At 30.7% G+C, this 15,349-nt stretch overlaps 1 protein-coding gene across 1 annotated transcript; it reads left to right on the top strand.

The window, feature by feature from the left end:
* The first annotated feature begins 439 nt into the window (after positions 1–439).
* LOC114413558 (ethylene-responsive transcription factor TINY-like) lies at positions 440–1,449 on the top strand. The gene is given in 3 exon segments (XM_028378020.1): positions 440–1,115; positions 1,117–1,138; positions 1,140–1,449. Coding segments are annotated over 3 exon segments (648 nt in total). The 5' UTR covers positions 440–531; the 3' UTR covers positions 1,182–1,449.
* The last annotated feature ends 13,900 nt before the right edge of the window (positions 1,450–15,349 follow it).

Genomic DNA, 15,349 nt, shown 5'->3' with positions numbered 1-15,349 from the left:
AAAGAGATAAAAAGAAAAAAAAATGAAATAAAAGTGAGATGTAAATTAAATAATGTTACCTAAGAGCATCATTACTCACGTGTTAAAAGATGCACTTTTTAACATAAATATATATCACAGATAATTTTTGTAGTAATTTAAATTTATTTAAATACACGTCAGTCCCGTCTTAATCACATTTAAGAATTTACAAATAATTTAATTGAACTATAAATTAAGCAGAGTAAATGGGGTCTTTTGTTTGAAAAAAATTTCTATTAATCCTTATAGCTGAAAAAGAAAAATCTATCTAAGAAGTAAAATTAACTTATGATAAATTAGTGTGGGGCCACTTACAAATAAGACCCACGTTTCTCTTTCATAACCCTTCTCCCAGACTCCAACTTGGACCTTCATGACTCACTAACACCTCTGATTTTCATTCCACTCCAACTATAGTGTATATATATACCACACACATTATTACATTGTAGCACTGACTAAGTAGTAACCAACTTGGTCCAATCCAAAACATTAAAAAGAGAGAGCGTAATGGCTGAGCTACCTAGCTCAGAAGCATCATCATCAGCTTCCACTCGCAAGCACTCGCATTCCGTCTACAGAGGGGTCCGAATGCGGGCCTGGGGGAAGTGGGTATCCGAAATCCGCGAGCCCAGAAAGAAGAACCGGATCTGGCTCGGCACCTTTGCCACCGCCGAGATGGCCGCGCGTGCACACGACGTCGCGGCGCTCGCCATCAAAGGCAACTCCGCCATTCTCAACTTCCCCGAACTCGCCTCCTCCCTGCCCCGACCCGACTCCAACTCGCCAAGAGACGTTCAGGCCGCCGCCGCCAAAGCCGCCGCCATGGAGGTTAACGATGCTCCGACGACGCCAACTTCGTCGTCGTCGGCGTCACTGTCGCAGTCGTCATCTTGGTCGTCATTGGCGGTTAGTTCTTCCTCCGGCGAAGACCCGTCGACGCCGGAGGAGCTTGGGGAGATAGTGGAGCTGCCGAGTCTGGGGACGAGTTTTGAAATACCCGACCCGAGTGGGGAGTTGGTATTTTTCGACCCGTGGCCGTATTCTCAGGCGTGGAGTCACGGCATTTATGATGAGAGTGAGAGTTATTTTTTTGGGGATCAGATTTCAATGCAGGACTCAGAGACAGAGAGCATGGTTCTTTGTGGCTTTGCCTTTGAGGCTTCATTGTGGCAGCATTAATACATTTACTATTTGGTTTCTGAATCTCATCCTCCTTGCGGGTGTTGCTGTTGCACAACAGGTATGCCTCTTCTGCTTTTGCCTTCTCCTCAATATTCAATGTCTTGTCTTGTTTCATGTAATGCAACTCATGAAATCCGATATACCTGTAGAAATCCTACGTGTCAGATATTATTATTAATTATTCTACTTTCCATTCACTGGAATAAGTATAAGTAAAAGTAGATTCTCTATTTACACCTTTCATTCTTTTTCTTACAGCTATTTTCTCCTTCTTCTCCTTTTCTTTTTTAATCAATACGAAGTTGAGCAGTGAAAATCAAAATGCATGGCTTACAAATGGGACTTCAAGTTTTTAACAAGGGCTTCCCCAAAAATATTTTTTTTTTAAGGTTATAAAAACTCCGGTTATTTATCATATGATTACATAAAAAGATAAATGCATCTTAAAATTATTGACCCACACTGCTACACATTTGTAAGGCTGAAGTTTAGACCATATTTAGTGGTAGTTATTTAAAGATAAGTAGTTGTTAAGAAAATAAAATGTATTTATATAAATAATTGTTCTGTATAAAAAATAAGATATATAATATACATTTTTTTATTAGTTACTGTGATGATAAATGTACTCTTAAAATAAAATTGATCATAGTAAGTACAGGTAGCAATAACTTGTCGACGCGTGAAGTGGATGTTCTTAGTTCCTCTTTCGTTAGCTATACTGCGTTTTTGGGAAACCGGAAACTAGTACCTGCTCTGCTGGTTTTGCAAATTGCGGCGAACTCCAAAATAATAATAATAATTACACTATACAAATAATATATTTAATATCACCGATATAAATTTAAAAACAAAAAAAATAAAGATGAGATGGCAACTTGATTTATATAGAGTATGTTTTGATTTCGTGTCCGTATAGGAAAAATTCGCGTATTTGAAGTGTTAATCTAAAATTAAAGAGCTTATGCGTTACAGTGAAAACTGACTTTGGAAACAAAAACATTACATTATTCGTAAGGATTTGATTTGATAAACTTTTTTTTTATAGATATTGGAAGAAAAAATGAAAAAAAATCAAATTAAAATTAACTTATATATATAAGTTGATTTGTACAAAATTTCTTAATTTCTTTGAAAGTTTATTTTTAACTTATGTATAAGAAAATTTTAGTTTATATATAATTTTTTTATTTTTTTCTTTTCTTACGGGTGTTTCTAAAAAAAATTTATCATGCTCTAAGTGTTTTGTCCAATATGATTTTTAACATCGGTAAGAGTATCTCCCGTGAATACAATTTAAGCAACTTATTTTAAGTTTTTTATCTTATATTAATTGATTCCTATAAGTCAAACAATTCATATATATTTTACTCTAATAATATAATTTTAAATAACTGTTAAATTATTCATTTAAATGTTTTTTAAATGGTAATAAATATTTTTTACTCATAAGTAATAGTAATAGAAATTAATTTTTTAAGTTATCTAATATGACACGTAGATTATCTTCAATAAAAAAAAATTAAGAAACAATATTTAAAAATAAGTAACTCACAAGCAATAAACATGCTCTAAAAGATAATAAAAAAATAATTTATTGACATTATACTTTAACAGCGTGTTTGCATGGCGTCAAAGAAAGATGGACATGTGTTACAGTTGAAGCAACTAATACTAGTTTTTGCGTTATTTACGAATTTAACGTAAATTTGATATAAATCGTGAAGATTAAAGTTCAACTACGTGAAGATTAGACATAGAATCATAGATACAAACATATTATGCCAATATCTAATGAAATTCATTTTTAACTTGTACTCCGTGATATTATGTGTGAATTTGATAAATAAAATTTTACTTGTTGAATATCTTAAATCTTACTCCAACTTTTGAGGAATTTAATTAAAATTAGTAAAATTTATTTTTTATTTGGTTGACCATAGTTACACTTACATGCTTTGTTTGTGGGGGTTCAGATGGCTCTTTCCGGTGACAGGTTGCATTCAGCACTTGGTTTTCTGTTACGACGTGTGCGTGCAGTGTGCCGATATGATTTCTGAGTTTTTAGCAATAAAATGGTCAGAACGTATACGATAATTTAATTGACGTTGAATTTTAAGTTGATCATCACAAATGTAATACTATTTAACTATAGACCTCATATAGGTCTATTTACATATGAATAAAATTAATTAATTTATTTTTAAATATAATTGGATTATGTCTAAATTAATTTCAATTAGAATATGTGTGTGTAGAACAGTAGTACTAGTGTATAAAACTAATTATGAAATACTATAAACGAGTCCTTAATATTTGCAGTGAATGGCACAGAAATTTGGGATCCCAAAATAAAATACACAATTTAAATGAGGCTCGAAAACAATAGTTGCAGCCTACACTAGTTAGCACCGCAGAAGTGGTTGGGTTGAAATGGGGCAAAACAAGGAGTTTGAATTAGTAATTAATAAATTTAACCAGCATGAAAATGAGAAACTATAATAACGAATAGAAGAAACTCCTCTTTGTAATCTCGCAATGTGGGGGGAAGGGTACAATGTCCTTAAGCCTGGTAAGTTTTTTGGCTGAAGAAAAAAGTTAGCCCTAAAAGAAAAAGGCAGAGCACGAAAATTCTTATGTTCACACTCGCCAAATTTATATTTAATATAGCCCCACATCAAAGTACTGTTCGATTCGATCTATTTTCATCTACCATTCATCACATTAATAGTCTTGTGGTCCATTTGGTACGTAATATTTGTGACAAAACAATGAAGATTTAATTTCGAATACGAATTAATGGTACGATTGATCATCCATATAACTAGATGACACTTGTGATATCACAACTCCACCATTCCCTTCTTCAAAAATAAAAGCGTAATTTGTGTTATTAATAGTTACTTTTTGGACCCCATAAATTTCCTAGTATTTGCATAACTTATTAAGCATTCCTAGTATATCTGCAAGTGCAGCTCCGCAAAATGTGTGTTCTGCATGTAGTGAATGACTTCTTTACGTTTTAAAATTATTTGAACAACTATATTTGTAATTATTTTTACCTTGTATTAAAATAATAATGATGGATATGTGCATCTGAAATGCGTATTTTCTTATTTAATTATATAAAAAAAACTTGTATATATGCATATGATGTTAAAAAAATGATTAAATGAAAAGTTAGTCTCTACACTACATTATTTGTCTTAAATCTAACATGAAAAAATTATACATTTTGATCATTACATAGGAATAAAAATGTTTTACAAATTAGTTTCTACTGTTAATTGAACTTATGATAGCATTAAATTTTGCCAAGTTCTTCATGTACGTAGAACATAACGTTAGTTAATTTAGCAAATTTTAATCCCGTTAATTCAACTTGGATAAAAATATAATTTTTTTCAAGTAAAGATCAAAATAATAAAGAAACAATTTTAAATATAAAGATCTATTTTAATTTAAAATATAATATAAACGAAACATTATTGTTTCTGGTCGTTGCATTGCCAAGTCGCCTCTAACTCAACATTATTGGGAAGAAACCCAATGGTAGGTGGACACCAGTCACATACCATTACAAAGAGTGACTTTTGTTCCAATAATTGAGCAAAAGCTTTCACTGGTTTCTTAACCTATCAATTCGCAATTGCTTCACATATATATGAATTCATTTAATTTTAAAATTTTCTACGATATTACAAGTTAGATGTGTTATACAAATTGTTGACGACGCGATTTATATTTTTTTATAAGCTTAAATTAATGTAAAAATTATTTTAATAACAAGAATATACCTAAAAATACAATTTGGAGTACTGTGAATTCACCCCTTTCAGTGTCCATCGGTTATAATGGAAGTCAAAACTTCGTGACCCCATCACATAGCTGATAGCTGTAAGATGTGAAGAAAAGGACCCATATTGCTTCGCTTACCTTTTTTTGTATTTTAGTACAGATTTGGTTGTATTATTGTTTTGTGGTTGGAATTGGCAAGATCTTAGAAACTAGCTACCAGATTCATTTTTATTATATAAATCTTTTCTTTCTTCATCATCTATAATCTTGTGACCTTTTCGTTTAATATTCTTTTCTGCTTTCTGCGTGTGTCTAAAATCACAACTAGCCAACCCCTCAAATTACAATAGCATGAATAGGATACAGGCCATACATGTGAATCCAAATTACAATAAAGTGTTTAAGTATTTTTGAAGAAAAAAGAAGCTGGATCCTTTGATAACAGAGTGATTTACAGGATGGGGGCACTTTTTGTGCTACGAGCATTTTTTTAACATGTTATGTTAAGCTTGATTGTTGCTATAGATCAAACAATAACTGCATTGTTAATGCAAATTGACCCTAGTAGGTTTTTATAAATATTTATCTTATCGAGTTTAGTGTAATTCCTTGCGGAGTCACACGTGCTCTTTGATTCGATTTGGGAACTACAAGATACTCAGGACTGGTGCATGCGCTCTTTAACATGTTAAACATAAGCTGTATAAACATTAATTATCACATCACTCTTCAGCGAATAGATGTAAAGTTCTCGTTAAAGCGTTTTCACATTTGTCTGATCACCCTGAAATTGAGTGATATTACATTAAATCATTCTTAAACATGAGGGGTTAAGACCTATGTTTTCTTTCTTCCGAGGAAGAGACCAATTAGTTAATGTGATTTAATTTGGTGGAGGGATTATTAGTTAGGATTCCAATTCCATGATGCTCACATGCTTCTGCATACCGTCCGTAGCCGGCGCTTCAAAATACAAAAGTGTCTATGTCAGCGATTTGCTTCAATTAGAAACAAAACTATAAAGCATTATTAGATGCAACAGAGAACAGACTGGCTGAAGATACTAATTACTAAGATCTTAGATGGCCTTAAAAATTGCAAATTAGAAGTTGGTTGATTAAAAAATAAATCCCAACAAATCAAGAATCTGCAGAGTGACCCAAAAACATAAAATAAATACCAACAATAGTTTCCCTCCATATTACGATTTCGTTTTTGGGATTAGTTTGTATTATTAAGTGTCAACCTTGTATTGCCTATATTTAAGTTGTATTAGTTGGTCAAACTTTGGCACTACTCGTCTGAGATATAATATCTAATCTCGAGAAACTACATAATGCAAGCACTAGTAGCAGCAAGAAAGAAGCTTCTCAAACACAATAATAGGATATATAGGACATGAAAAAAAGAAAAAAAGATAGTTGTATTTGAAATAGCATATGTATTGCAATGATTCATGTGTATATGGTGTGAGGGTAGTTGGGGTGATTTGATGGCAATGAGAGAGAGTCCCCAGGGGCCTGAGTACCATGTCTCCAAAAAAGTTTTTGTCTGTTAAGGAGGCCTAACCAGTCTCATTCCATAAGGACTAGTGTTGTACTACAATGAATAAATCAGGATATGGGCCCTCCGGTGGGGGATAAGACAATAAGCCTACAGTGATTACTCTTTGGTGATAATGGAATTCAGTCTTCATTTTTTCTTCTAGCGTGTGTGAAGCAGTGAAGCCAGAGATGAATCATTGTGATGATAATGGTCTGAATCTCAAGATTCTCTTGTCCTACTTTCTACTTGACTTAAAGTCACCGAAAGTATAAACAAGCTAGTCATTGTCCTCTTCTTATTGAGAGTGTTACATGATAAAGTTTTGTACTAACACTTTGGTGTTTGATTTATTTGTCTAAATTAATGAAGCATTGTATTCCATTAGAGTACTATTAGGTGAAAAGACAGTGCTGATCTCAAATTAATTAATGAAAGAAGGTTGTTAGATTAACATTCCTCACCACCCTATATTTTTTCAGCAGATATTTTGGTTCTAGCTATTGAAAGAAGTTTCTGTATGTTTGTTTCGTTTTGGACCATAATTGAGATGATTAGATGGAAGACTTTGGGGAAAAAAAGCAGACTTTTGAATTTATTTTTTTAAATCTGAGAAGTAAACTAAAATAATCACAATATTCCATTATTTTTTATTTTAAAAATTATAACTTTACAAATTAGAACTTCAAAAGCTAATACTCGATCCCTCTCTTCCTTTCTAAACTCTAACGCTCAATCATAAAGACTCACGTGCATTGTTTGATTCAAAGAAAGAGAAAGAAGACACACTTTGATTTTAATAAAGGAGAGATGAGATTAGGAGTTTTAATGAAGGAGTGAGGAAAAGTGAGTAATGATACAAATATACCTATCTATTTTAAATATACCATCAACACCTTTTATTGTATTTTATCTTTCTCTTCCTATCATATTATATGTCCTATTATACTTATATATATATTTTTTGTTTTTCAACTCTCTCTCTAAGTGTAAGATAACATCATGGTGTTCATCAAATATTTTTTTTTAGGAAAAATACATTGTATGCATGGTTTGCAATGGAAATTAAAGGGAAAATTAATTAATTAATTAATTGCTATACTTTTAAGAATAAGATTGTGTCCCATTTCATGCAAACACTATTATCAAATACTTAAAATGATAATTTTATTATCTATAATAATCTTATTTGTTTGAATTTTTCTTAAAAAAGTTCACATTTGATGAGATAATTGTGTAAACCAAAACAAAAAATTGTTGCCCGAGTATTTTTCCTTCTCTTCAAATTCTTTTCTATAATTAATAAAAGCATCCAATTAATAATGGGTTATTGCAAATTAAATAATTAGTCAATGGTTTAGCAGGAAAGAAAGCGTTTAATATAATCAAAGGTGATGCTTATGGACCCAAAAGCAAAACAACAAATGATGGTGTGTATGATTTTATATACAAAGGCTGCTGGTGCAAACAAGTTTAGAACTGCACCAAAAAGTATGTATGTGTGCAAGATTTGTCTCAGTGTTACTTTGTGAATTGTAATGATTGCATCAATTTTCTTTGTCATCTTATTTTGAGCACTTTATGAAAGACACCAGACACGGCGCCATAGAGTGCTAAAGGATTTAAATAGTGATTACATTAATGAAGACCTCCAAAACCTTACATTTACAGCAATACGGATAAAATGCAACTGAAGCAATAGTAATTACAGGTACGGTACGGTTGAGAAGATCTCCAAATGAAATTACAGCCACAATTGTGGTTGCAGGCCACAACTTAAAAAGGATGTTGCAAGCACAATGGCACCACATTTACTCATTTCTTTTTATATTCTAGCTATTATTGATATGAAGGATTTTGCCTAATAATAAATTATGGAGTAGGGATGATACTGGGAAGGCTCGGAAGCGGGTTTGTCTATCTTCATTCCCACAAAAGACAGGTGTGTTCAGGTTGAGTTAGTATCCCCATCGAGTTTTATCAAATTTGAAAAAATTCGTCAGATACCCATCTCATATTTTTTTTAAAAAAAAAATATTTATTCATAGATTAAGCAATTAATTACATAATATATATATAACTTAATAAATAATAAATAACATAAAAATTGAATTATATTTTTAGTTAAATGTATTATTTTTAATTTTGTTATAATTAGTATTATAATAATAATATTATTTATTTAACTATTAAAATAAATATTCTATATTTTTAATAATTATAAAAAAATAAAATATGAAATAGTAAATAATTATATAATTAACCATTAAATATAATATATAATAATAAAATTATATATAAATATGTAACTGCATTGTTAATATTATAAAATTATACGTAAGAAATGGGTATGGGAGGGAGTGGAATGGGGACTCACATCTGTGTTTTTTGAATTTTTTGGGTCAAAGTGGAGACGAGGTTGAACGGTCTTTAGTGGCGTGCCCTCTTAAGGAGGTTGGAACCATCCTTTTGCCTGTAGGTCCAGCCAACATTTTGCTGAACCTAGTAGAACAATAGCTTTGGTTTACACCAGTCCTGTTATTTATTTCTGACTCTACATGTAATACATCGTTTCTTACTTAACATATGCCCAATTCGATATACCAAAGGCAACAAACAAAAACCAGAATGTACGTCTTAGGCAGCAGAGAAAGCCTGTTAAAGGCAACTGCATTCCTTAGGCCCACAATTCCTACAGCTCTATCACTAATTACCCTTTCATTTTATTATAATAGAGAGATGCATGTCAGATTCATTATTATATGCTTTTCAATTTCAAGTGAAGTGGTAAATGAGACAATATGCAAGAATTCATCAATAACGCAATCTAAGGAGTTATTAGAGATGCATATATACTTCAAACTTTATGGTCCACTGAGAGAGATCTCCCAATGTTTTACCTACTTATTCTCACCAAAACAAATTACTTAAATCCACGATGTTATAAGATTTATTCAATGAATTCACTATATTACACTAAAATATGCTAATTATTTTAATCTAATATACCAAAATTTCTGAAGACAACCCTGATCTTATGTATGATTGTATTTTGTTCGTATCTATTTGTAGTAGCACATTAGGTAGCCAGGGAGAGAGCCATACTTATCTTCTTTTTTAAAGCGTAAAACCCTTGGGACTTGGTGGACGATGAAAATGAAACAACAATGTTTCAGTCGAATCATGAACCATTCTAATAGGATAACAGCATATTCCATAAGCTTAATTATAATACATTATCTATCTAGTAGGGGATCTTTATGAAAGTAAAATGATGTTTTAGCAGACAGAAAATGACTAGTATTTGCCATTTGCCATTAGAGTATGCGCTGCTTGCCTTAGTGAGTCACTCCACAAGGCAAGTGATTTATATAATGTCACACCAGCTAATGGATGATGACGTGATTAATATAATGTCACACCAGCTAATCTCTATCATTTAAAAATTGTTAACTCAACATTCATGTTATCTTCATAATAGATATCTTTTTTTAAAATGAAAATTGTTAGTATCAAAATCAAACATAAATAATCTTTTTTTTTGTCAAAAAATAATATTTTTTTTGTCTTAATAATCTAATTTATGATGGAAAAAAGATTTTGACTAATCATAAGTTGGTTGAGAAATAAGTAAAATTAAAAAAAATTCAATAAGAATTAAATTCGAATATTACAATTTAACTTTAATTTTAGTATATTAATTATTTGTGAGAAAAGAATAATTATCATGTCATTGCTCCGCATGCATTCTTTGCTAGCTCCCTTCTTTTTCCTCTTTTCCGATAGACGTAATACTTTTCAACTAACTAAATAAATTATGATTGACATTGATATATAATATACACTTCAACTAACCTCACCTAATGTCTCGTATGTTATATCCATTCATGCAAAATGAAAGTAGTTTCATTTTAATGACGCTTTTCAATTAGCTTGCATATATTCAACTACAAGATTTCGTTAGGGCTCATTAATGGCCACTGCCGTCAGAATCTTTCAATCTACTCAATGGTAAACTCATGTGTTAAAACTTAAAAGCACGTGCGCATTTTTAAAAATAAATTTAAGCAAAATAATAATAAAAAACATATTACAAAGTATGTTGTACATTATCAACATCGCTTTTTGTCCGCTATTAAACTGAACCATAGAGTAAAGCAGTTTATTCCCCATTAACGGGGCTAAAAGATAATAAAAGTTGTAAAAGAAATGTGGTTCTAAATGGATATTTTATATTTACTTTTTCTTTCACTTTATGCATCATTCAGACCATGTTCTATTGTTCTTGACGTTATTTTAGAATTGTGGAATGCAACGACTGGCTGTACTTTACGCCTTCAGCTTTTGATTCGCACTCGTTTTTTTCCACATTTCTTCTTTTGAAACATTGTTAAAATTTCCAGAAAAGAAATGTACAAGTATTTTTTTAAAAGGAGTATTATTTTTATTGTATATTATTATTGCGATGCGGTAAATATAGATTATCAGTTCCATAGCTCGTGTGATATACGAAAACTTTTTTGTGAAAATAATAGGCTGTCTTCTTATATATTGTAAATCATTTTCAAGAATTAATAAATATTGAAGTACATCATAAACTACATAACGAATTTGTATAAAAATATAACGTGTTAATGAATTGAATAGAAAATAAAAATAAATAAATTGATAATTCAAATGTATCATGCGATTACATATATTGACCCATTTATTTTAACTTATTTGTTAATAAAACACTTTTTTTAATAAAATCAAGAGTTTTCTGCTTTTTTAAATAATAAAATAAGAAATTTTATGTTTTTTTTAATAAAATAAGCCGTTCTTTATTTTTGTTTTAATTTTTTTATCTGTTTTTTAAGATCATTTAGAAAAATATTTTTTTTTTAAACACTTATTTTATTTTTAAACAAACGTGCTCAAAAAGAGCTCCCTAGTCAATTGAGATATCATCTGGATCATTTAATGTATCAACAAATAGCACAAAGTCAAAATAAGTAAAGAAATGCTAATAATATACTCTCTTCGTCCCAATCAATTTATTCCTTAACAATGAATTATTGGATAACCGCTTAATATAATCATTTAATACCAAGGTTAATCTTGGATCGTAACTAGCCACTTCAACTATAGCTGATGAGGGAAGTGTTACTCTTCCACATAAATGGCCTCAATCTTCACTTAGCTGCAACTTTCTAAGGCTTTGGTTCTTCCTCGCAATTGCTCAGCTCAACAGTGAATACAATCATAGAGCCAAAATTAAAATTGAAGACACTGGCCTCTTTCTCTAAAGTTTGTCGCTCAAAAGAATTATCGTACTTAATTCTTTTTTTTTTTATCACATGCCATTGCCATGTCCTAGATTCTTATTCTTATCAATGACTTGTACTTGTCCTTGTAATAGCATGCAACTACCTCGCAGCCCCTTGTGACCGTGGGTGGTGAATATATGGTGATGAGTGATGACTGCAATATGTAACTAGAGACTCTCCCCAAAACTTTAGTGCAATTAAACACTAGCACATTCGGTTATACATTGACCATGCTTAAACAGATTTACTTAGACTTTTGCTTAATCAATTACCAAGTAGTAAAATGTTTTTTTTTTTATAATAAGTATATGCATTTATATTCACTTTTTTTGTCTTCCTTTTTCTTTTTCTTTTCTTTTTCATCTATCTCATACACCACCTCAAAATCGAGTGTTTGTTTATCATTATTATTCTCTTTAACATTTTTTTTAATCTATGAAACTGATTTAAAATAAAATTATGAGGAAGATTTATTAAAAAAAATGAAACTTGCATAATTTAACAATGTTCAATAAATTGCACAAAATATTACAAAGATTGTGCTAAACGTGTCATTAAAACATGTAAAAAAATGTCATTAAAATTGGTTTTCGCAAGTAACAACAGTTACCACTTCTAACAGACTTGTCTAATTGAGTTACTAACATTAATCATAATATGATGAATTATTTTAAAAACCAAAACATGTAAAGTAATTTTATTTATAATTATTAATAATATAGCTATTAAAAAACGCAAAAAGTAATTAGATACTACGATCTAGAGTTTGGATCTTGTCCGGGCATTTAGAATCAATTGTTGGTTGATCGTGTCAATTATTCTACTATGTTCTTTTAAGATTACTTTCCTTTTTCTTTTCTTTTTGGAAAAGATGCATGGACACATATGTTAGAGTAGACATCAAGAGAAAGATAAGTGGTTAGTATGATTATAAATAGTGATGCAATGTATCAGAAGAGAAAAATAAAGAAAAATGTGAAGCATCAATTAACAGAATGTTTAGATGTCTATATCACCATTTTTTTTCCTTCAACGAAACATTAATTTGATCATGAACTATTTAAAGAGCACATTGTATTTTAAAAGAGTACATAAAAAAGTATATAAGATTGAGAGGGAGAGGGAGAGGGAGAGGGAGAGGGAGAGGATGGAGCATGAAATATATGTGTTCAGAATATGAAAGGGGTAATATATGGGGGAAATCTTCATAATGGACTTCGAATATACTATATATAAATGAATTTCACATCAAATTAAAGTAAAACCTTAAGATTATAGATTTTTTTTCATATATCATTTAATTTGTCTATTTTTTAATTTAATATAAAACTTTGAACCAACAAATATTGATTTTGTCCATCAGAAATAAACTCATATTTTTAAAAAAAATATGAATTTAATTATCGCTATGAATATAAAAATCTTATTAATAAATAATTTATACATTTTTTAAGATCTTTGTAATAAACATTTAGAGATTCAACTTACCTAAGTTTTTACTTAATTTAAAAAAATTTGATATAAGACTTTGTATTCACAACTTATAGAATAAGTTCTTATGTGTTATTCACCCACCACTTAAAACACCACTTTCCATCTTACTTGCATGTGTAAGACATGCCAATAGGATTCATCTTGAGTAGGAGTAATACATTAGCAAGAATTATTGTAGTAGAATAATAGTTAGGAAGATTTGAAAATCATTATCACATTAAGATTTTCAAGTTTAGTCAATGCTTAGTTCAAGATCTCATTACTTGTCATATATGGCTACCGCACATGATTTCGAAAATCATGATCATATTATAGAGGAACTTTGTTATCAGAATCGTGAAAGCTTAATGTAAATAAATAAATTATTATCTTCTATTTTCATGTTATATTATTTTCTTCTTTCTGGTCTATTAATAACAAAATGAATTCTTCTAATGTATAAAAAAACTCTGGCTACTATGAGGTCGGGTGGATTTTGGTGAAAAAAGGGTCAAACTGAGGTGAAGGGTGGCGGTGGTCGGTAAAAAACTGCGTGTCACAGTCGTCTATGACTAATGAACAGTGGCTGTCGGCACTGTTTTCGTTACAGCACATGTTCTTTCTCTTATCTCAAAAGTTGTCATCGCTATTCTTCAATCTCTCACGCACACACACCTTGACACCACCCTCCACTCTCTGTATCTGTCTCCTACTATACACACCTGGGTACCACTTCTACCTTTCTTATTTATTTATTTATTTGGGTTTGGTATTTTCGGGCACCTTTCGTACCAAAAAAACAAACGTCACTTTTAGAAGCCCAAGAAAAATATCACTTTCACCTTTTTATTTTATCAAGTGGTCCCCCCATTCACTCGTTCAATTTGTGCGGCTGTGCTGCAGAATGTACATGTCGACGAGAGAGAAACTAGGTTTTAAATAAAAGTTATGATTTTATCATGATTCTTGATGTTACGGAAAATTGCATGCGAATATGATTGATGCGATTGTGATACAATTATGGTAACGCTAAAAACCTTAATATTGTGTCTGAAATTGTAATCATAAAACCTTTTTTAAAACCTTACTTGTTACTTTTAAAAATTTCTTTAAATTAAATCTCATGTAACCCATTTTTAACTACTTTGGATAAGAAAGATCAAAGTTTTCTTAAAGGAAACAAAAAAATACATAGGAGAGAAGGCAAGGGTGTTGGCGGTGGAATACCGTGGAGGGGTCTTGCTTGCATAATAATAGTCAAAACACATATGGTATGCAAATTGATTGTAACGACGAGGTAGGGAGAGTGGGGTAGCATAATAATAATAATAATAATTAATTATACGATTATTTATTTGTATGGTTTATGAATTGAAAGAGCTACTGCCACTAAAACAATGGTGGTGCCTAAAAATAATTGCATGATAACAAAATGTGAGAATGTCAACTTGGACAAAATCTATCCTCTCAAGATTTCAATATCCTTGCCTGCCGACGCAGAAAAAATGGCGAGCGATGCCGTGCATGGGAATTCAAATTTAGGTCTTTACCAATATACAATAATATACTTGGGAAATTTCACCAATATTATACACGTTTGTGCCTTGTATATATATACACAATATAGTTAGAAATGGTAAATACATGTAATATCCCCAACGAGTTTTCACGAAATTGTTTTCAAATACGTAACATGGAATAGTTGCAGTGGGATCCAGATGTTTTTTTTTTTTTTCTAAAAAAATAATAAATTGTTTGCTATGTTTTGGAGAAGAAGTAACTTACCCTACCACTATTAAAAATTTCTCTGTTTCAAGGTTTATAAAAGTATTTTTTTTTAAAACGTGGATTTCTGAACGTGATATTCGATGTTGGATAGGAGTTTAGAATAAAAACATTTTAATTAGGTTTGAGTGACATTTTAATATTTTATTTAATCTTCATTCTGGTATATAATGAGAGGCAGATAATGTTGTTTTTCTACAAAAATATGAGAAGTTATCTTGTAATTTAACCACAAG

Source organism: Glycine soja, chromosome 5, assembly GCF_004193775.1.
Source record: "Glycine soja cultivar W05 chromosome 5, ASM419377v2, whole genome shotgun sequence".
Lineage (NCBI taxonomy): Eukaryota > Viridiplantae > Streptophyta > Magnoliopsida > Fabales > Fabaceae > Glycine > Glycine soja.
Note: the sequence above shows the minus strand (reverse complement) of the source record. Positions and strands in the feature narration are given on the sequence as shown.